Raw genomic sequence first — 23531 nt, 5'->3', positions numbered from 1 at the left:
CCACTCGTATACAGTATCCTTTTCTTTTGCTACTGTTATGGCATGAGCTTTCTATTTGCCTTGGCTATTTGTCTACAGGTACTGTACACAATTGATAATTCATCCATGAATAGTTTAACACCTTTAATCTGGGAATGATTATGGGAACCCATTGAAATTAGCAAAATGCATAAAAATCTTTTATCTTGGCATCATTGAGGGATTTAGGCTGCCAAGTTGTTAATGTTATGTTCAGTACTTGGCTATAGCTTCACTTCCCTGAACTCTTATTTTTCCACTAAGACAACATCTAGTGGCTAATGGCAACTGATAGCCAAGCCTTGCGTACATTAATCAGTCACAAAGATGCTGGTACTCTTGAACCTATTATGCGGGGAGGAAGGTGGGCATTTATATGAACATCAGGTAAGTATAGAAATAAAAAAAAAATTAATTAAAATTCTATTCATTTCTATGAACCTCTCTGATGTTCATATTGCTGACTCTCACATTTGGATGTAGGTAAGCCATGAAGGAAAGAAATAGAAAATATAAATTCCCAAAAATACTCATTTATGCACGACTCACTACTTCGTGTAGTGTCTCAGTACTAAACCATTACAGAAGGTTTCTAAATACCTCTAAGAGTATTTAAATTCATCCAATAATAAAACTTAAGGAAACCTCTTTTACCACAATGCCAGCTACAAAGACACCTACAGAGAACTATTCTTTAAGATGATATTTAATGAATACTGATTGGTACACCCTGAGCTGCAGCTAAAACTTGTTCCAAAGAAAGATTCATAAAAATTTCAGCTATATATATATACTAAGGCACCTAAAGAGAACCAGGACTCATCAAGACAATGTATAACGAATACGAACAGAAATTAGGGAACATTGCCCCTGATGTCAGCAGTTTGGGCCAAATAATACTGTACTTAGCACCCTTCACCTGCTCAAGAAATATATTCTCTGATGGTACCATAATTTCTTTTCCTAAAACAGAATTTGAAAACTTTTTGGTGAATATTTTATCTTTAAATTATTCTTAGCTCTGAAAACAGGCAAAAGACATTGCTCTTATGTTCTCCAAAACCTACTTTATGAGGAAGTGCTTGTAGCTCTCTAATGCATTTTGCTGATGAAAATGCCAAAATTAAGTTCTAGCTGTGAGATCTTAAATAGGAAGATTTTTCAAAGGTTCCAATATGAAACTTTTGAAAAATTTCAAACATTTAGATACTCAAAAAAGCCTCTTGACTACTGGAGGCTCTCACTAATAAATAGATCAACAATAATGTCATCAATAGACCCTAAATATTTGAATACAGTGTAAAGCATGGAACTAAAACCCCTTAATAGTTGAAAGGCACTGCTTCCTAAGATAGTTAAGCTTAATACAGTAAAGATCTTATCAAATTAGTACAGTATACGCAGCCTACTGTACTACTAAAGTAAGTACTCTTAAAGCTGTGTTTGCTCTGAATGCCTAGAGAGAAATTAAGATCATCTTATGTGGACAGATTTTTTTTTATAAACCACGCAAAATTTTACATTATCCAAAACAGTCCTCATTACTGACCTACAGGTATTTCTAGACTTCCACCAATTATAAGGAAGATTCCATTGACTTTGATAAGCTTATAGTGGACTGCCAGCTCTCTTTGCAGCCAATTAGTGGCCCCCAGGGTCATCCAGTTGTTTGTTGATAAAATATAATCCAATCTTGTTTTGTCCAAAGTTAGTTTATTACGAGTCAAATCATGGCAAACTGGTGAAAATTTCACCAATTGGATTTGACCAGTACTATAACATGGTAACCCCCTTTCATACTGAAGGACCTGAAGCTAGTGGACAAAAACCTCCATCTTGATTCAGTAAGCTATTATAACTATGAAACTGGGAAAACTTTCCTCCTATTCACTCACAACCTCTCAGACTCTTTGATTTATTTTGTTTCTTCTTGGCATAGTAGATGCTTCATTAGTAGATACTTCATTAGTAGCCAAAGTATTTCATAGTTTTGGTTAAACTTAGCCAAATAGAATAAAAATTTTTGAATAAGTTATCCAATTCTTACTTCACCCAAGTCTGTAAAAGGACAAATTAAGAAATATTTCAAAGAAACTTGAGAATTTTCCACAAAGAATAACCATACAAATTCATTGTTTGGTCCCAATTTCATCCATCAACATGTAACATTAATGAAAACATAATTATAAGATTCCAATACATTGCTGTGTTCAAGGAGGCTTTAGGCCCAAAGGGGACTTGGAATTGCTAGCCTTTTTCCGAATCTTAGACAACAGTTATCGATTCTCTCCAACACAATGTTGAAAACTGAGGGAGATAACCAGTCATGGAAGAGAGTACTTCTGCAGATTTGGAAGAAATGGAAGCTTCCAAACTTACCTTACTCAACTATTGGGGTATTTCCTAGCAATAAATTTGAATAAGTTTGAAAAGGATATAACTCCTCACTTTCAAGGTTTCCCAGGTGTTTCTTTCTCTTCATCTTTCTATATCATATGTTGAACTGAGGGAAAATCAGCTGATTTCCCAGTTTGTTTACAACTCGAGTGAATGTGGGGGATGCTGCATCTTCTGGCAGAGGACTCATTTTGTTAGTATACGTACTAGTGCCTACATTTACCCCACTAGAATTAAATTGCGACGAACTAGTGGCTGACCACATTGCCATACAAAATATGATGCAAATGATTGAGTTTAGTTGAAACTGTATTCATAAAATTTAAGGGAATCATGCGATATAGCATGCCATTCTCCTATGTAATACGGTGATTTAGGGGCGCTTACTTTAGCAAATGGAAGGATATTAGGATCCAGACTACCCACTCGTTCTGCTTCACAATCTAGTTGTCTTGTAGAGGAGCTATGAAACTATGATTGTGTCATACAAGGGTTTAGCAGCAATATGGTCTAAAGCAGTGGTTACCAACCTTTGAGATTTAGAGGAACCCCTTAGATAATTTATCTTATTTTAAGGCTGAGAAGGTCACACTTTGGGGATATTAGCATTTGACTCGCATATAACGTCAGTACAATAAACTTGTTATATTTTTTATTTTATTTCTATTATATCACCAGATAATTTTTTTACCTTCCATGACAGACAACCTTTGGTGGTTAGCTATAGTTGTTCTGCTGTCTGAGCAAAGATCTGGCAGTAATTTTAGTCGTCTGGAAGCCTTTTAAACGTTATAAATGCTGCCTGAGCAAATGTCTGGCAGTAATTCAAGTCTTCTGGAAGAATTTTTAACGTTTTAGATGGTCTGAGGAAAGATCTTGCAAACATTTTAGTGCTTGGGCTCCAGCCTTACTTGCTATGTATTCTTATGGACCAACAAATTATGGCTGTTATTATCAACAAAAGAGAAAGATTTTTTTTCCAAACTTAACCTTTATTTTTTTTTTACCATCCATGACAGGCAACCCTTGGTGGTCATCTATAGTTGCTCTGGTTCCAGCCTTACTTGCTTGTATTCTTATCTTTATGGACCAACAGATTACAGCAGTTATTGTCAACAGAAAAGAACACAAGTTGAAAGTAAGTATCCTTAATATGATTATTTTCTGTGATATGAACAGGAGCCTTTCTATATTGAAAAATATTAAAGCAAACTGCAATTATTAAATGTACCACATATTAATTTTTAGATTCATTATTCATAACGTCTTTACCACTTTGCAGAAAGGTGGTGGATATCACTTGGATTTGTTCGTTGTTGCAGTCCTTATTATAATTAACTCTATCATGGGTCTTCCTTGGTTTGTAGCTGCTACAGTGTTGTCAATCAACCATGTTAACTCATTGAAATTAGAATCAGAATGTGCTGCTCCAGGAGAAAAGCCTCGCTTCTTGGGTGTCAGGTAAGAATTTTCAGTTTGTTTTAGTTTTCCTCAATGCAAACAAAAAATTTTTCATATGAAGAAAGATATGATAAAGAAAATTTAAGGATTGTAAGTCCTTTTATTGTTAGATTTTGAGCTCACTTGTATGTTGAAACTAATAATAACGTAATTTGAAAGCAGTTGATTACAAATTGACCTTGCTACTGGAGGCTTTTAAATACTTAACAATATAATAAAATCACTATAGCTGAAAGGGACAGATTTAATCCCCAATGCTTGCACACAGAATTAGGCATGGATCTAAAATCCTTATGGTTGAAATTTAAAATTTTGAATCATAAAAAATGAACTGTAAAAATTTAATAATATCCAAGCTAGACCTGGTTCTTAGCTTTGCAACTATCAAAATAACATTTCATTGCCTCTGATAGACATACTGGTAGATTCCATCATTTTTGATACGGAATATTGGGAGTGTCTTTTAGAACCTATAATAAGACAGTCTAGAGAATTTCAGAAACCATTTGTATCTGAGCGTATGGTGTATAGTTTCCAAGGGGTCATGTAGCACAGATGGGTGCTGACAAATCGCCTTTGAGAAAGGTTGGTTATGCATATTGACTTTGTTCAACAACCTTCTACATCTGATACAAGGATACTAAACAAAGGAAATGAAAAATACATGAACATTCATAAGTGTAAAGCAAAGTAAAGGGAAAGACTTTTTAGGTTGGTACTCTCTCTTAGTTCTTCTTATGATACGAAGCAAAGCATACAGCACAAAGTCCAACATCAAATTTTTGGCATTCCCAAGTAGAGCGTAATATGCATTCATGCATCAGGCAATGGTAAAATAACCACCCTTGAATGTGGATCTTCCAATCAGCTACTCAGCAGTTATTTATAAATGGATGTAACATCCAGTAGCTATGATGCTTGTATCATCAGATGAATAGAGCAGCCACAATTCTGCTTTAGACTCCTGAATTCTGTATTAGCTGTCATGACGAATTGTCAAAGTACACTGAGCACTTACCAGCATTATTTAATAATAAATTCACAGACTTCAGTGAAACCACTAGTACAGTCACATGGATAAATGCAATTCTCATACTTCACAGAATTGCATATCAGATGGCAGTCAATTTTGCCTCAAATCTAAATTTATGTGAATGGCTTTGAAAGGCACAAGATATTGAGTTCTGCAGGTGACCATGATTCCCAAAAATTGTAGCCAGAAACACCAGGGTCATTACAGTACAGGAACAAGGATGGTTATTTGGTAGAGGATGAAATTCAAAATTGCCTTCTACCTCATCAAACAGTTTCTTGTATAACACATTTTATAGAAGGAAGTCCAAGAATTGTTGCTTCATAGCACCAGATGAATATACCCATTTAGTATCGTGTAACTTCAGCTTTCCATGGCTGCAAAAGACTGCTGGTAATATTACAATTAGCCAAGTATTTCTCTAGCTGGTTGGATACTCACCAGGGGATGATATAAGTTTTATTTTCAAAATAGAACCTTTTGGAAAATTGGTGATGTTGAGTGTTGAGAAGATTTGCTGGTTTTAAATGTAGAAATAATTATAAACTTTTCCTTCTTCATTATCCACATCAAATGCTCCTGTGGTTATGGTAAAAAAGAAAAGGTCAATTGTACATTTTGTGTCTTCATGTATGAGAGGTTATCTAGAAATTACAGCTAACTTTAACATTTAGTGGCCATGAATACTTTTGTACATAAAACTTAATTTAATGCTTCGTAAACTAATTTTTTCTCATAATCATTTTTAATTGAATTTACTTTCACCCTACTACCAATTCCATTTTTCTTATTACAGAGAAAACCGTGTGACTCACATTTTAATTTTTGCCTTTATCGGGTTGTCTGTGGTGATGACTCCAATTTTGCGGATGATTCCCATGCCTGTTCTTTTTGGTGTATTCTTGTACATGGGTATTGCTGCATTGAAGGGACTCCAGTTCTTTGATCGAATTCTGATCATGTTCATGCCTCTCAAGTACCAACCAGATTATGCATTCTTGAGAAAGGTTAGGCATTATTTTATTTTTATCATCCTTGAAGAAATTATTTTTTTATTCAGCTGCTCTTATATGTCTTAAAAATTCATATATTTTTTTATATGAAAACATATTCATGCTTAATCTAAAAATGTTCTTATATTTTTCAGGTCCCATTGAAGAAGGTCCATCTCTTCACCCTAATCCAGCTTGCCTGCTTGGCATGTTTGTGGATTATTAAATCTTTCAGTGAAACCTCAATTCTTTTCCCTCTCATGGTCAGTTCAAATCTTCAATTCTAAAAATTGAAACTGATAACAATGTCATCCAAGGTTTTCTTATGAATATTTTTTTAAAATTAGTCGTTTTTAATCCTCCAATTTTAATATTACATATTGAAAACATTCTGTTGTATAAGTGATAGTGTAGGGAATATACAGTAGAGTAATTTGAGTTATAGACAAATTTGCTTTTCATGTTAGTAAAGGTTGACAGGGTTTATTGAAATAATGCAATGTATTATTCTTATTGTTTTCCTCTATCAATCTAGACTAGAGAAAGCATTTTATTGCCAGACCTTTGAAAATTCAATAATAATTCATTGCTTTTCAGTTGGTAGTGATGATTGGCATTCGAAAGATGTTGGATTGGCTGTTTACTCAACGAGAATTGAAAGTCTTAGATGACACTTTACCAGAATTCAGTCGTAAAAAGAGGTTGGAATCAGAAGAACAATCAAATGAAGATGAGGAGGATATAGATGGTGATGAAGGCAATCTTAAAAAGAGTCCAGTAAGTTAGGTAGAAGTTTGCCTTGTTTTTTTCTCTATTATTTTTAGTAGCAGTGTCACTTCCAGTTTGAATGGATGATGTACATTAATTATTTTGAAAAATCTTTCATTGTAGTGGAATTTCAAGAAAATCTTATATTTTTCTATTATTTTAGACTGATGGGGTCATGACCATTCCTCTTGCCAATGGTAATGTGATGAAGGTACCAATGACCCCTATCAACATCTCTGAGGAAATGAATAAGAGTGGAGTATGGAAAGACATCAATCAAGATCAGGAAAAAAATAACCCCCTGAACTCTCCTACTAAAAACAAGTAAGGATCTTTCCTGTTTCAAATCCTTATTTCTTGGATAAAATTTTACTTTTAAGTAAAATATACCTTACGCTCTATTATATATTGCTTAAAACTATGGCACTTTGATAGACACTGTACACTAGGTTGGTTTGTGAGTTGAACACTAGAATGAGAATCTATGTAAGACTAGGGCATTCCACCTCTCAAACCAGTAGATGCCATTTCTATGAATAAATTTAGCTTTGTAAGAGTACTTGTAGTATGTGGAAGGTGTTTTACTTTGGATTGTAGTTGTTTTTTTGAGTCTATAGTTATATCAGTAGTTTTTGCTTGAAATATAATTTTTGTGTTTACTCATGTAGGGCCCGTATGTTTTGGTATTTCATTGTTTAAGATGATAGAAAATTACCAATAATGGTAATCCTCAAGACATACATATTTATAAAAAAGTCTCAGACATCCATATATTTTGGGACATAAAGGACGGAAGTTACCTGAGAATAGTCTACTAACCAATGGGGTGGTTTGAAATGGGCCATAATAGAATTAAGCTAAAGACATAAAAGCTGGAGTTGACCTTTATTTGGAATTTCCTCAAAATTTAAGTATATGGTAAGCTAAGCTACCTAATTTAACTTTGGCATCATCTATATAAAACTACTGTTTGTACTCTTCAATTGCTTTTATACAGTATACACAGTTGAAAAGAAATATATATAAAAACTAACAAACAGTGTAACCTTCTTTAGTTTTAGCACTTTGAAATGCTCAATATAAGTTTTGAAGTAAATGTACAGTTTGAAGTAAATGTACAGTACTTTACTATTAAGTATACAGTATTCACTGTAAAGCAAGAAGGGGTTTTGAGACAAAATTTATTTTAAAGAAGGTACTATGCAGTCCCCAAGGAATTTTCTGTTAAGATAGAAAAAGGAATTCAATATGAAAAGGATATAGTACAGAAATATCGTCTTCCCTGCCCCAAGGCCAATGTATCAACATGCAAAGGTGGACTTTGTGTATAAGGATGACCCTCGGGTTCAAGACATTCAGAAACCCACCACAGTACCTCCAATGCTAAATCGGAGAATAATTGCTACTAATGAGGTAGACAGCCACACCAGCTGGGCATTTGCTTGCTATCAGAAGCCATTTTATTTTTTGGTAAGAGCAGGCCTCTGTCTTACCCCACCTCATATCATGAGATTAGGAAGGTAGAAGGCTCTTGGAGGTCTCACAGTACCTCCCCAAAAATTGGCTTATCCTTTGTCAAAACTAATTTTTAGGGGTTAGGAACTGTGGTCGCCTACAACTAGTATCATAGCTTAAAACGGTAGAAATGAAAATCACAAAGATCAAGTTAAATACAAAACATCACTCAAACTTAAAATGTCATTAATGATGGACGACTATTACATTAGATTATATTTCATCATTGGAATGGAATGAACTAACCAGTCAACCCGATCACCTCAAAAGTAAAAATAAGGTAAAAAAAATAAGACTGAAATTCAAATCCAGCACCACATATCATTTACTAAGCCCCAAACTGCAAAATATTGTGTCGGATGATGCAATCCTTTAGACACAGTAGTAGAATTTGGTATTGAACATGAAGTGTATATACTGTTTTATATACTCCTATGTACACATTATGAAACAAATCCTTCTATAACAAATCTGAAATTTAACACTTGTTGGCTAACAAACACTTGTAGTAGATTCTTGACGAAGGACGGTGGAATAGAGTCAGTTAGAGAAGTGATGTGTGTATATATATATATATATATATATATATATATATATATATATATATATATATATATATATATATATATATATATATATATACAGTATATATATATATATATACAGTATATATATATATATATATATATCTATATATATATATATATCTATCTATCTATCTATCTATCTATATATATATATATATATATATATACATTATATTTATTTATATATATATATATATATATATATATATATATATATATATATATATATATATATATATATATATATATATATATATATATATATATATATATATATACATACATATACATATATTTTGGGTTCAAGCCATGTCGTCGTGATGGAAGCTTCCTATAGACAGCTTTCTAAGGGATATTTGGCTACACTGAACATCAGGACGACATGGCCATCTCACCCAAAAATAGATTTTTCGTTTTGCTTCAAAATCTTTTATATATATACATATATATGTGTATATATATATATATATATATATATATATAAATATATTTATATATATATATAAATATACAGTATATATATATATATATATATATATATATATATATATATATATATATATATATATATATATATATATATATATATATATATATATAAGATTTTCTTGCTTGATATATAAGCATGCAGTAAGGAAAAGAAAACGATGAATTGACGAGTTAAGAAAGTTTGTGGGTATTAACTGTCATTGAAAGACCATAAACAGACAGGAGCAAAAGAACATGTCTTAGCCCTTTAGCGTGCATTTGACTAGATAGCCTATGGCTGATGGTGATGCATATAGTACTCAGATAGTTAGAAAGTTAGATAGGTATTCAAAACTCAATTTTAATTTAATTTAAACAGGTGGGGGCACTTACTGACACAAGATCACTATACAGATCATGAAGGAACTGAAATTCAAAGGGAACTATGGTGTATCATTGCCTAGATAGTTGCCAGTGACTACCAGAAGGGAAGGCATTTTTATTGTAAGAAAGGAAAATGGGTATTTTTTTTGGGGGGGAAGGATTAGATTAGGCATTGACATTTAAAAAATTTCGAGAGACACGCAATATGAATGTCAGTGGCGTTTCATAGAAATAAATAGAATTCCCTGGATAGTCCAGAGGTATTGTTTCAAAAGTTATCCATGTACAATACAGTGCTGTTTCTACACTGAGTTTTCTTCAGTGTATTGTAATTATTTGATAATTTAGACTTGATTAAAGGTAATGTATATAACTGGAAATAAAGATTCTGATGGCTAAAATTGTGATATTTGCATAACGGAATTATCAAATCTATAACCAACCTCTGGTATGGTAGCAGTTTAAAAACATCAAAATAAGTGGAAATATTAAAGCTTTTGTCTTTATCATTGAAAAAGATTCTTTCTGTTGTAATACTTTACATATAAGCTTTTACAGAAAATTGCATTTTTGATAGATGAATTACTACTGTTTGCACATTTAATGTGCAAACTCTTCCTAACCATAGGTACAGTGTCTGTCAAAGTATTAGCAGGCAGATATGAGGTACAACAGATGCAGTTGTTCCCTCTAATATAATTTTTTTATTTTATTTTTATTTTGTGCAACCAATTTCCTTTTGTAAATTTTTTGGATGACAATTTGCTACTATTGGTGACAGAGTTTTGGGAACATGTTTTACTTGTGTGAAAAATTATATTTACATTTTATACATTAATTTATGCTTAGGTCTTTGAATGTTTTTGTTTGATTGTTGATTTAAAAATAACTCCTTCACCTTTTAACAGTAAGAATATTGGTGTATATATTTTAAATGCTTTTAAAAGCTTTACTAAAGCAAGTATACGCTCTCATTAACTTGACCAGGTATTTTTGTTGTTTTAAAGATACTTGACCAGGTATTGTTGTTGTTATAAAGACACTTGTGAATTCAGTTAGGTAATATAGTTATGTTAGACTGCATCATTTTAGAATTGTAAATGCTAATTTGTTGTCCTTTTTTCTGTTTGGATAGCTATGTTGTTTACTCGAGTGTATTTGCATTTTTGAGTAAAAAACATTTTTATTATGTTGATACTTTTTTTTCTATTGTCTTGATACAATTGGCCTAATTATTTCTTATTGGCATGCTTTTTAATGTCCAGTTCAACTACCTCAGTGTTATGCCCAGTAAAGTGGCTCTTAACAATACACACTTCAAGGCACACCGTAATCACTTATCCATAGATATTTTTCCCCAGTACGTTATTGAATGATTGAAATAAAGAATATGATTTTTAATATTCATTCCAGTTTGTTTCACTTTGATCTAAAATGTTTTTACTGAATTAATTTAATGTTATCTATTTAGTTTTTAAGTATTTCATGTTTCCTCGACAGTGTTAGCAATATAACACTGAAGAGGAAAGGCTCAAAGGGGTGAGTGAACTATGTGCTATCATATAAATTGCATGATTTTATTTTACTCTTTTATTATAATGTTTGGAATTCTTTATAGAAAATTTTGTTATGAACAGATATATAATTTTCTTCTCTAAAAACTTAAAGCATTACATACAGTACATGAGAGCACAGTACTCTGCAATGAATAATGTCTTTTATATATATAAAAAAAAGAGGGTGAAGAAACTAAATGGATAACAGTAAATTAGATGTAACCTGAGTTTATACAGTTGACACTTCCCGGTTCTGTCAGTCAAACTACTGGCATTAACTTAACACCAGGCTCAATCATAATTCTTACCTGAATGTAGTGATAATACAGGACTTGTAAACCCATTTGCAAGAAAATTTCATTAAAAGTATGTTTTACCTTTAAGCAAATGATAAGACCCGCTTTATTATACATAAACAAACATACAATCACACACAATTTTTTTTCTACAAGAGTACTATAGCAATACTTTGAATGCTGTAGGAATATGAAATTTATTCACCACACGCAGATAACATTTTAAACTGTAAATGGAAATTTCCTCGTATGCAAATATAAATTGAAAAAAATAAAAACAATCATTTCATCGTGGAAATGGTGATGAAAACTCTTTCAAATATTTTAGGTACTGTAACTAGGTACAGAATCAATAGGTTTTGTTACTTGTGTGTCAGTAGAAAAGGATGAAAGGTTTAAAGCCAGCAGTACAATAGAAAACATAATGTTTCATTACTTTTTGCATTAAAGTGTACTCTTTGTGGAAGATTCCATGATTGTTGAAAAAAAATTGGTATTTTAGATTGGCCAAACATGTGTAAACTGAAATTGCAGTGTTATATATTGTATGTATAAATGAGTCCAGATTCACCTAGCATTAGTGGGAAAAAAAGTAGGCATATATTCATCATTTTCAGTAAAGTATAAGCATGAGGTTAATTTATTTGCTTGATAAGGCTAAAATCAGAGGGTATTCCTAAGTAGTTTCTTCATTATTAATTAAACATATTTAAGTTTGTTATACAGTCAAAATGAATAATCATCACATCACATGCTAGTAAAGTTACAAGGGGCCCTTAGATTCTAGTATTATGGCACAGGACTTCTAGATTAGATTAATATGCTGTTGTTTTTGTTTGTTTGTTTGCTTTGTAAGCTTTATAAGATTTTAAAAAGCAGAATGAAAGTTACCAAATTACAAAGAATCTGCAATCGTTGGCTTGAGTACGAACTCTTTTGAGAAACTAGGGTAAGGTAAGTGTGGAAATCCTGGAGGTTTTTCATAAAGTTTTGCAGTTTCTTAGCCTCTCAGTAAGTCTGGATTTTGTTACTGTATATAATTAAATTTTTAATAATTAAAAGGAACTAAGGTAAATAAATTATTCAAAAAATCTTTATCACACTTGAGAGGTTAAAGAAGTGCAACAACTGACCATGGTGACGGCAATATCATACTCGTACTCTTGCTCATGTTCAGCCGTCACTTTCAGTGAGGACAGATCCCGAAACAACTGCAAGCGTTGCCGGCGTCGTAAGAAGAGCAGAGCTAATGATGAGGTTGCTAATGGTGTAGCCAATGGCCATACCACTGATGTAGAAATGAATGGCGGCTTGGTGTGTCACGGTCACTCAGAAACCGAACACCAATTGGAATTTGAAAATGAGTCATGTCATTTGTAAGTACCCCTGACCCTGACATTGAGGACTTAGGGACTGCCTCCTCTATTGACACAGAATTCCAAAGCATTGGGTCTCCTAATTCTGATCATATGGGATGGGATTGATTGCTATGATTAGGAGTGAATTATGGGGCAAATTATTTTTGGTGATATGTACAAATCCTGTGTTGTCATATAGTGCAAAACCAAACCTGTATTTGTGTTACCTCAATCCCAAACACGCCTTTAAAGTATGTTTTGTAATTGATGTTTAAATTTTACATTCCTTTTATTTTATCCCAAAGTATATTACCTTCACTATTAAATGGATTTTTTTGAGTTGCTTGTAACACTTTTAGTTTCATTTATCCTGTCTGAGCATTGTCAGACACATGTGCCCATAGTTCTCAATAAAATCTATCCTTGACCAAGACTGCAATAAAGTCCTCTCCCCATTTACAACACATTAATTTAATCATAGCATGCTTGCTTAATTTGTATGTTCTTTTTTGTTTATTGCATTTCTTTTATTCTAAGTACAGATGAATCCTGCATGCAAAAATACCAATGCCATTACATTATATCAGTATGTTAGTATTTGTATAATAGGATTCATTTGTTTTCTCTGCTTTTTGCTGTTTTTCCCATACATGTATGTTTTATGTTTGCTAGCTGAAGTCCAGCCAAAGGCCAGACTAAAGCACTCCTGTTACATGTCCTTTGTCCTTGTCTGTCTTTTTATTTGCCTTTCAAACGGTGTGTTTATGTTTGGTAAAAAAATTTTCTATTCTATCCTTGCTTACTCTGGCTATCCAACATTCTCACCCACAGTTTTTTGTTTCAACCTTTACATGTTAATATATCATAGATTCAGTTGAGTAAGAGGTGTATTTTTGGGGGGTTACATTCGTTTATTAGCTTTGGGTTCATGTTATAATAGTGATCTTAATAGGCTGTGTTTAGGTATGTTGACAAATATCTCAAAAAAATTTGGGAAATTTTTTAAAAGGCTTTCAATTCATTTGCATGTTGTAAATCCATTTTGTTACAAAGTGAATTTGTAGGCTTTGCACAAATTATTTTTCTCATAGTTTATTCTAATGTTATTTTTTTTAACAAATATACTACTAAGTTTATATTATAGATAGAGAATTATCTCTCCTAGTTAATCAATTTGATTTTACACAAAATGCTTAAGGTATTGCAGAGGCAGTGCTAGTCTGTGTTGGATGCCAAATCTTGTAATCTGCCATATGAAGTGCAACAAACATAGTGATGAATAATCCAACTATTTTAGGGCCAGTTACTTTGTCCAATTCTGGATGACTGCACAGCAGCCTTTTTAAATATGCTAGACTGGACAGAAGAGGGATGCGTAGTGGTTCCCAAGTTCAGTGATAATGTGTAGTTTTTGAAGATGGACCAAGTAGTATATTCAGTTCAGTTGACTATAAATCTTACCTAACTTAGTTGTAACTAATGATATAAAGAAATGTTGCAGTCATCCTGAATATTTATCTATTACAGGGATGTTGGTCACTAACTTGTAAAGATTTTAACTTTTGGGTTTATGTCAACTTTATACAAAATAAAACTAATATTGTACATATATGGGGCTAATCAAAGACTTTAATGTTAAGAACCGGCAAGTTCTTACAAGGTGGGAATATTTCCTAACGCTGATATTGCAGTTACTCTTAGTATTATAAATTTTGATTAGCAAAACAACAAAGAAGCCCTCATGTGTACATTTCACTGTACTTATAATTTGTACTTTTTTAGTTTCATCAATTTCAAAATTGTATTCTTATAATGGGGCGTTTCTTGTTTTTAGGGCCAGTATAGTAAATTATTTTATACTGTTATATACATATATATACCTAATAAATGTTAATATACCACATAGGATTTTACTTGCATTATAGCCCAAATATTGGAATGTTTGAACAAAAAAATTATTGCAGTTGTAGAATTTGCTTCATGTAGTCATATAAATGAGATAGATCATAATGAAAATAAAATAAAACATTTCAATATTTATTGTACATTAAGTAATCTTAAAAAGAGGCTTGTTGAAGTATTTTTATTAACTGCTCATATAACTAATTTACTAATTGTATTCCTAATAACATAAGAATGAAAAACTTCAGCAATTCTCATATGGTATTAGATAAGTTGAATCAGAACTGGTATTTTGGTTTTGAGAAATTTCCAAGGTCATAGGAGATAACAGGACACCTGGCAACATGGCAGGTTAACATCTGCTTCAGGTAAGCTCAAGAAGTACACCCGTTCAAGAAATGGATAGAAGCATAGGGAAAAACGGTCCAAATTGAATGGGAATATAGTAGTGTTTTAATATGCTACAGTATAAATTAATTCACAAAACATTTAAATTGTGCAAAATTCTGTTGTGTTCCTGTTCATTATTAGGACCTTTTCACTATTCCTTCAAACATTTATGAACAAAAATAACCAACAAATGGGCAACACTTACACCCACCTTGATGCATGCGACTACATGAGCGATATGGCTAAAAAATTACAGTATTTTTAACTTTTTGCACTGCATGCCTGTTGTTTGCACTTGAGTATTTCCTTCTCTTTAATTTCTTGCTTTTATATGATTGCTTTAAATGATTAAGGCTTAATTTAATATCTGCATGTGTATATTGCATTTGCATTATACTGTATATAATAATAAAGAATCTACAATTTTAAGATAGTTGTACAGTATTGTAAATATTGATTGCATTCTAATATTCCTGTCAGTATCTTATGAGAATTTATTTATTTGCCAAGTCTTTATTTAAATGTGGAAAAATTATCCTTTAAAAGACTGAAGTCATAATAAAAGGAATGTTAGAAAACCTCTATGTTTTTACTCTTCAAAACTTTTACTTTACCTTAATTTACAAATTCTGTTTGATATCATTTTATCAATTAGCTGCATGTAATTTCCACAGCTACTTTAAAATATGTATACATTAGTAAGCTACTCTGAATGTAATCTAAATTTTTGAAAAAAAATTTCACTTAGTGTTGTATATGCATATTCAAATTACTTTTGTCTAATTCTTGTAAATGTTTGAAAAATTTAAAGGGTCCCCTTCCAGTGTTAATATATAAAATATAACTAACATCTCAGAAGAAATCCAATATAATCAAAATGTGACATTTAAATTGCACCTGATGAAATTATTGTGGTGGCTATCTTCTCTATTCCTTGAAATAATTGCAACAGTAATGGTTTTAATTCAGTGTTTATTTCCCACAGCACCAAAAAACGGGGTACCAAAAAGGATGCTCTTAATGAAGACGAAAAGAAGCGGTTGAGCATGATGGCAGAAGAGGAGGAGGAGGACGAAGGCATAACTATTAAGGTGATGAAGCCATAAATTGTGACAAATATCAACTATGTTAAAACTGGTTGATGAATGTCAATAAGGCACGATCAGCTATATGGAGTCTACTGAAAGCCAGTTTTGATGGCTTGCATTGTTGTAATATGTATAAATAACTTTATAACAGATGATAAAACAAAATATCCAAGCCGTTTAAAGCCCTGATCAGGCTTCTGTTGGCTGATCTAGTCACAAGTGCATTTGTAATAAGACACAGACTCAAAAAATAACATGGTTGCAATATGTGGATTGCTCAAACATTTCTAATTTAGATAATGTTAAAAGAAAATAATTTTCATAATAATATAAATTTTACTGGTAACAGTGTCACATGGTGCCAAAATAATTGATTTTGTAAAAAAACATATTTTCTAAAGTGATATATTCTTAAATCAAGAAATTTGACTAGTCCTTCATTAAAAGTAAAGTAATTTTAGATTAAGCTGCTTTAAGTAGATAGTGCTTAGAGATCTTGGTTGATGGAAAATTAATGTGAAATCAGCCAATTCTAAATATAAAAAAGCAACCACTACTGCAGCCTTGCTTATCAGACTTTTATACTTTCCACATGCACAGACAAATTCTTGTTTTTAATTTCAAATCAGGAGTGATAGTGATTTCATGTGTTCTATGCCTAGCAGTCAGATCATCCTTGAATAAAAAGCTCTGTAAATTAAACTATTGCTCCTGGTTTTGAGTTCAAACAATGGTGCAATAATGTTACATGTACACATAAATTGCAGTGTGTAGGCAAGCATTTAATTTTTGTTCAACTTTTGTTACTTTAAAGTATATCACTGTGTTGATGGAAAACTTTGGCCAAACCACTAGAAATATGTAACTATATATTATACATTTATTGTTAGAGCAACTGAATATTTCTAGTGATGCCATGATACTTAATGCCTTTGTTTTCCATTGACTCACTGGCCTCTACACCGAAACAAAGGGAAATGGAACCTCCTTGCATGTTCTTACAAGTTAGTGCAGTAGCTGGAAAAAAAAGCTTTTTTATTATTAATTTAAACACTACACACTAAACTAAAGACAGCATACTGTATCAATATATATATATATATATATATATATATATATATATATATATATTATATATATATATATATATATCTATATATATATACATACATACATACATATATATATATATATATATATATATATATATATATATATATATATATATATATAAAGTGAAAGTCACATGCTCAATTTGTAGACTGCTTTGTAGAGAAGTTCACGGTTTCATAACTTACGAGATAATCTTTTTTCAATGCCTTATAGCATCAGGTATTTCTGTGCATTTTAGTAAAGACTAGAACATTATAGTTTTATATAAATGTTTCATCCATATTGTTTTTCCAAGCTGAAAACAGATCTTTCCGGACAAAACTTAGCACTACGTGTGCAATATTTTAAAGTAAATACTTGAAATTTAAAATATAGTTTATATATGTTAAATATATAGTCGATATACACAGTAGTATCAAGGTGGATTCAGTAGATACTTGAATACAAATCCCAAGTTCAAAATGGATGATTTGTTACATGCTTGCTGACATACCAAGATGCTACTATAAAAAGAAATACAATATTTCTAATTTGCTTATCAAGATTGAAAAATACCGATATGATTTAGAAAGGCGTATGGAGAAAGATAGGGAAGGGGCTACTATTTGGAAAGATTAGGACTGAATAGTTTGGAATAGTGTATACCAGTTTCTGGGAAATTATGATTTCTAACATTAGAAATACTAACTGTGAATCTATTATATGTACAGGTAACATGATGTGCAATGAATTGTATGACTGAACAATTGAATATGTGGAACTTTTGTATACACTATGGTGCATGAGTTGTAAGTAGTATTGATTAGAGTTTATAGCAGTGCTCATTGCCTAACATGGAGTAGATCTTGGAAATCTCTCATTTAGGTACTGGATCTCAATACAGTAACCATGGGTGGCAACAAGTGGTTGAGGAATTATACTATTTATTGTCGTGAGCAGGCTGGATTCAGCATACAGTATTTAATATTTATTGTCAATATTTCAGCTGAATTCAGATTAATTTCTTAATTCATGATGCATTTTAGCAATTATATTGCAGAAGTCACTCGGAAGTTAACCTGATTTACTGCTATACTATGCTATTGCCTAAAATTAAAAATTCATATTGGGAGTGAGTGGGAAATTTCAAGAGAATTTTATTTACTTGCCAATATGAGGATCAGGTTAAAATTCTGTCGATTTCTTCAATTTCCAGTTTTAATTTATTTTTTAGTTGGTATCTCTACAGTATATTAATACATAAACATAGGTTTTATGGTTTATAGGTTATTTAAGAAAAAATCCGGCAATACACAAGAAATACAAGTTTTTCTTTTGTGGTTTACTTTGTTTTTGCCATTATATTCACTACAAATACAGTATCACTCATTCCATTATATCTTCAGTAGAGACCCTAAATGTTTTCTTTCCACAACTGTACACAAAATATGGACAGTGTTAAATAAATCACAAAGTTATTTTTTTTTTCTTTTAAGTTTTCCCCTTCAGAAGTACTATGCCAGAAAAAAATTATCAAGTTGCCAATGACCTAAGAAGTGTATTACTGTAAACCAATTTCCTGGAATAATGATCAACATGCAGAACCAAATTTTTCACTCGTATGATTGATGATAATGCAAATAATCACATAAAGCATTGAGATTAGGTTCTGAATTATCCACTCATCACAACTTGTTTTGTAGAAGTTTTAAAGAAAAATGGTTTACAAAGGAGTTTGATTTTTTGTTCTTAAAAAATTAAATGATTTTTGTTCTTAGAAAATTATAAAATTTGTTACTAGAATAACAGGTACAGTACTACCTAAAAGTAGGTCGCAGGTACTTTATTTCTATAAACCTTCCCTGATGTTTATATTACTTTGTCCCTGAAGCGGACTCAATAGTGACGTTACCCCATAAAACTGAAAATTTACAGTTCTTCCCACCAGGGTGATATCTGGTGACTAATGGTAAGGTTTGACCTGACCTGCTTTAATCAGTCTTATGTTGTTGTTTCTTGACCAGTTGATGTTTATTCCATATTAATGGCTCCGCATTTCCAAAAGATTTTGTAAGCCATACATTTTATTTTTTACATGTTTTCAAACTTAAAGTAACATATCTTTCGTCAAACGCCAGTTTTCGAGTTGAAATAGCTGAGAATTGAAGTAGAGTATAAAGTGTTTACAAAGGCACTGGTTATCAATCACTTAACTATTTGATTACGACTTTAATAGTGGTTATCTTTACTAGCCTCTGCTATTAATCGAGTGTTTCTTTTGTGGTTTTAATTCAACTATAATTAGGCTATCTTCTGGAGTTGCTTTATTTACAAACGAGAGTAGTGCGCTCATCTTCGGAAAGGTGTTTTCTTTATATATTTGGAGGAGGTTTGTTCGCTTATATTTCTTCTTTTCAGTTCTGTCTAATAAGATTTGGATCCAATTCTTTGTGAGTTTCTGTGACTGAACTTAATAGAAATTAAATTGCCTTTTTGGACAGAGGACAGTTTATAACTGATCCAACAGAACAAATTATGGACACTTAACTCGACTATCCATAATTTTGTCTAAATAGAGACAATGAAATCTTATTTTCTGATAAAATGCTTATATTTATATCCAAAGAGGGGATGTGAAACAATTGTGGCAGACATTTAATCTTCAAATGATTGTTTCTATGAACCTCTCCTGATGTTCATATTACCTCTCCTCCAGAAGCTCAGATTGTTAATATTTATATTTATAGTTAAAGGGGAATCACAGGGAAAGCAAAGTTGTTGATTGTCGAGTTGTTAATGATATGACATGCTAATACTCTTTTACCAACCAAGTAGTTAAGGATAAGCATTCATAGATACATATTTCTTTATTCAACTTTCTTTATTACTCTTGAGATTAAAGCCAGCAAGCCTTTCCTAGAGAGCATAAGCCTGACTTGAAGGCTTCTTACACTATCTGCACTAACATAGTCAGGTTCAATATGGGTTATGAATGTTCACTGTGCTTTACAGAGTAAAAGTTCCTCTCGTAGAGTCTTGAAATCTTTAATTACTCTAGTCCTTCAGCTGTTAAACCCTTGCAGTTCTGCCTTATAGACATCTAGATCGTAAAGCAGAAGACCGATTAGGTAGTCAGGATCCTTATATATCCCTCCTTTCACTAAAGTAAACTCTCTTATGTAACTTATTCTTTAATATGGGAGTTTTTCATTTTCGTTCGCTTGTGAGCTCAGCCACTAGTTCATCATGGTTTTCTTTAGTTGGGTAAATAGTAAAATTCATGATTTTATTATCTTTACAAGTCTGGCTATAAAGGAGACTAGAGGATTCATTAGACTTCCGAATTTTAACAAAAGAAGCAAGTGATGTCAAGAGCTCGTGAAGTTGATCACTATTGAAAGATAGCTAAACTTGTGTACTGTATTGTTAAGGAGATGGTGTGTCATTGTCGTCATCGTCATTCCCGCTACATTATAATTAACTAGCCTAGTCACTCTTCATGACGATTATCTAAATCACGGTATTGCCACTGACACGAGACAAAAAGGGAATGCAGATCACGATCTCCCAGAAGCAATTCCTGTGCACATTCCAATCAGCTAACAAAACCAGAGGAAAACATCTCGATGCACAGTATGTGAACAACCTGGAGAATGTGTGATTGCTGCTGATAAGGCAGAGAAACTGAAGAGACAAAGAGTCTTTGGCATTGCAGTTCTAGGCTTCTTACCACTTCCCGCAAGATGGTTCCATTCCTTTGTGAAGGGGCATGTATTTGTGGAAGGGAAAAAAAAATTGAAAAAAAATTACGGACGTCTCGATTAAACCGAGCTTGTAGAGAATATGCAATATGAACATTAGGTGTGTATAAAAATAAGAAATTTTATAATCAAAATTCTGTTTGTTATAGTTGGCTATGGAGAATTCTAGTAAAAAATAGTAAAAAAAATTTCATTAGTAAATAAAACCACTATTATTCTGGAGGTGCTGTTACATTTTGTCCCTAAAAATCATATGCCAGCACTAACCAGTTGTAAACAATAAGTAAGCCAGTCGAGTTATGGTTTAGTTCTCAAAGATAAAACTATCTTACACTGCAACTTCTAAGATTATACAATAATACCTCTTGGTTCCCCTTTTCATTGTGGTTAAGTGTCATTAAATGGTTATCACTTTTAATAAGAGTTGCTAATACTTGTTTCCTTTAGTCTCAAAGTTTTCAAGACCTCAAGACATCTTGAGTTGTATAATACTATTCAGTTACCTAACCTTGTAATAGATTTCAATACAATGCCAATTTTTAAGCCCATCATTACAACTAATACAGCGAACAAAGCTTATTAAATGCAAGGTTTACAGGCTAATTCACTCATGGCTGTTTGTGGGTGATAATCTTATTAATGTTCTTTAATTCTTTGCTCCCATAGCCTACCTTAAAAGATCGTGCCTGGAGTATATGCATTTAGCTAATGCTTATGCAAATAGGAAAAGTATATTAGCCATGAAATTTATAAGTGAAAGATTTTACAATAGTTCAAAAAATCCCCAAAAATACCCATGATTGCTGGAGGCCTTTTAATGATAAAAGCATTAAATCTATTCAGTATAATACCTGAAATGGATAGATCTAATTCAAGATTCTTGAATACAGTATTAAGTATTGAACTATATCTCTTAAAGGCCAAGAACGAAAATTTCTTTTTGTAAAAGTGAAACGTAAATTAATAAACATATATTATCATAGCTAGTTCTAGCTATTAATACATTCTTAGATTGGCACAATTAAAAATAAACATTCTAGTATCTTTGAATTCATGGTAGACTGTCATCTTTTAGAAACTATTAAGGGAAATCTAGAGGGCTGCATAAACTCTAGGTTTTGAGATTGTGATGGGTATTAAGTGGTTAGATGTAACACAGATGGGTTTGGATGAATCACCTTTAAAATTGGTTATCTGAGCAGATCAGCTTGTACAGTGACAACAGAGGCCACAGATCTGCTTAGGGGCAAAAGAGGACTATTAAGAGTCATTGTGCTGTTTGCAGATATCCTGAACTTTTTCACACATGGCAAACAAAAGGAATGTGTAAAAGATCTAAATTTTACCAGTTTTTACATTATTTACCATAATATGACAAGGGATCTGGAATAGATACAGTATTTTTTTATTTAAAGATGTTTCAAACATGTCTACATTCTGGCCACTGTATCTTTTACAAATTTCTAAACGTACTGATCGATTAATGATCATTAGTTTGGAAGAACTTGAATCTTTCTGCTTACCTGATCTGTTTAGACATTCGATTTTCCTAGAATAAACTGAGGCAGAAGCCTTATTCCTCTCAAACATGTCCAAGTTAATTGCATCTCCTCTCTCCAGTACAGAGAGATTTTGTACTCCCTTGGTTCTGAATGTTGGCTAGCATCATTGCATGTCTGAAAACCATGCCATGGTCTTCCCTACCACCAGTGGTTCTTGGTCCTGATTCCTGAAGAGTTTGAATATTGCTAGAATTATTATTCTCATATTATCAAGAGATGATGAATATCTAAAACTACCGGTAATTACAGTATCTGGATCTAACCTCATTTAAATAACAAGCAAGATCAAGTTACCGATAAATGCATTAATAATAATTTGAAGTTAAACTTGTAATCCATTCAATATATCTTTTGAAACTAAATATGTCAAAAGAGTTAAATAATTCATTATGGTATTTGTTATAATAATCAGAATTTTCTTGCTGACAGGTTTGCAATGATCCATCTTGTGGGATTGAAGTCTTTGATACCAAATACGAAATTTAATTACAGGCTTTACTTTGAATTTGTGACTAGCCATATCTTACCCAAATAAACCACATAGGCTACCTTAAATAACTTACTTTATTTGGATATCATTAAATAGATTATCTTTATGACAAGTAAAAGAGGTACTAATTCCTACATTTATCCTGTAAGAGAAAAACTTGTGCTGTGCTAATGGCTGAGCTTGTATGCAAATGACGCACAGCATTTCAATTCAAACGATGCAATCGAACATGTTTAGGACATTTTCAACAGATTGATTAAAAAGAAAACGTATAGACAAGGGAAACATACAATTTGCCACACCAACCACATAATGATAAGTGTTGTTAAAGGGTGCTTATTACATTATCATGAGTGATAAAATATCCAGACTACCATCTGGATACCTAAGAAGTAAGTGGTTGTTTAGAGGCA

General features: G+C 32.0%; 1 protein-coding gene across 18 annotated transcripts in view; it reads left to right on the top strand.

Moving 5' to 3' along the window:
- The window catches only part of Ndae1 (Na[+]-driven anion exchanger 1), a 590832-nt gene extending 573520 nt beyond the window's left edge, over nucleotides 1-17312 (top strand). For 12 of the 18 annotated variants that reach the window (XM_068385483.1, XM_068385451.1, XM_068385458.1 and 9 more), the window contains 8 exons: nucleotides 3435-3553; nucleotides 3698-3876; nucleotides 5706-5916; nucleotides 6057-6164; nucleotides 6499-6678; nucleotides 6833-6993; nucleotides 12666-12851; nucleotides 16111-17312. In XM_068385483.1, coding sequence (XP_068241584.1) covers nucleotides 3435-3553; nucleotides 3698-3876; nucleotides 5706-5916; nucleotides 6057-6164; nucleotides 6499-6678; nucleotides 6833-6993; nucleotides 12666-12851; nucleotides 16111-16231 — 1265 coding nt within the window. In that variant the 3' untranslated portion in view covers nucleotides 16232-17312. The remainder of the gene's footprint in view (nucleotides 1-3434; nucleotides 3554-3697; nucleotides 3877-5705; nucleotides 5917-6056; nucleotides 6165-6498; nucleotides 6679-6832; nucleotides 6994-12665; nucleotides 12852-16110) is intronic. The other 6 variants (XM_068385557.1, XM_068385547.1, XM_068385533.1 and 3 more) reach the window with 3 other exon arrangements.
- The last annotated feature ends 6219 nt before the right edge of the window (nucleotides 17313-23531 follow it).

This window comes from Palaemon carinicauda, chromosome 1 (genome assembly GCF_036898095.1).
Source record: "Palaemon carinicauda isolate YSFRI2023 chromosome 1, ASM3689809v2, whole genome shotgun sequence".
In the NCBI taxonomy this organism is placed as follows: domain Eukaryota; kingdom Metazoa; phylum Arthropoda; class Malacostraca; order Decapoda; family Palaemonidae; genus Palaemon; species Palaemon carinicauda.
This window is presented reverse-complemented; position numbering and strand designations above follow the sequence as displayed.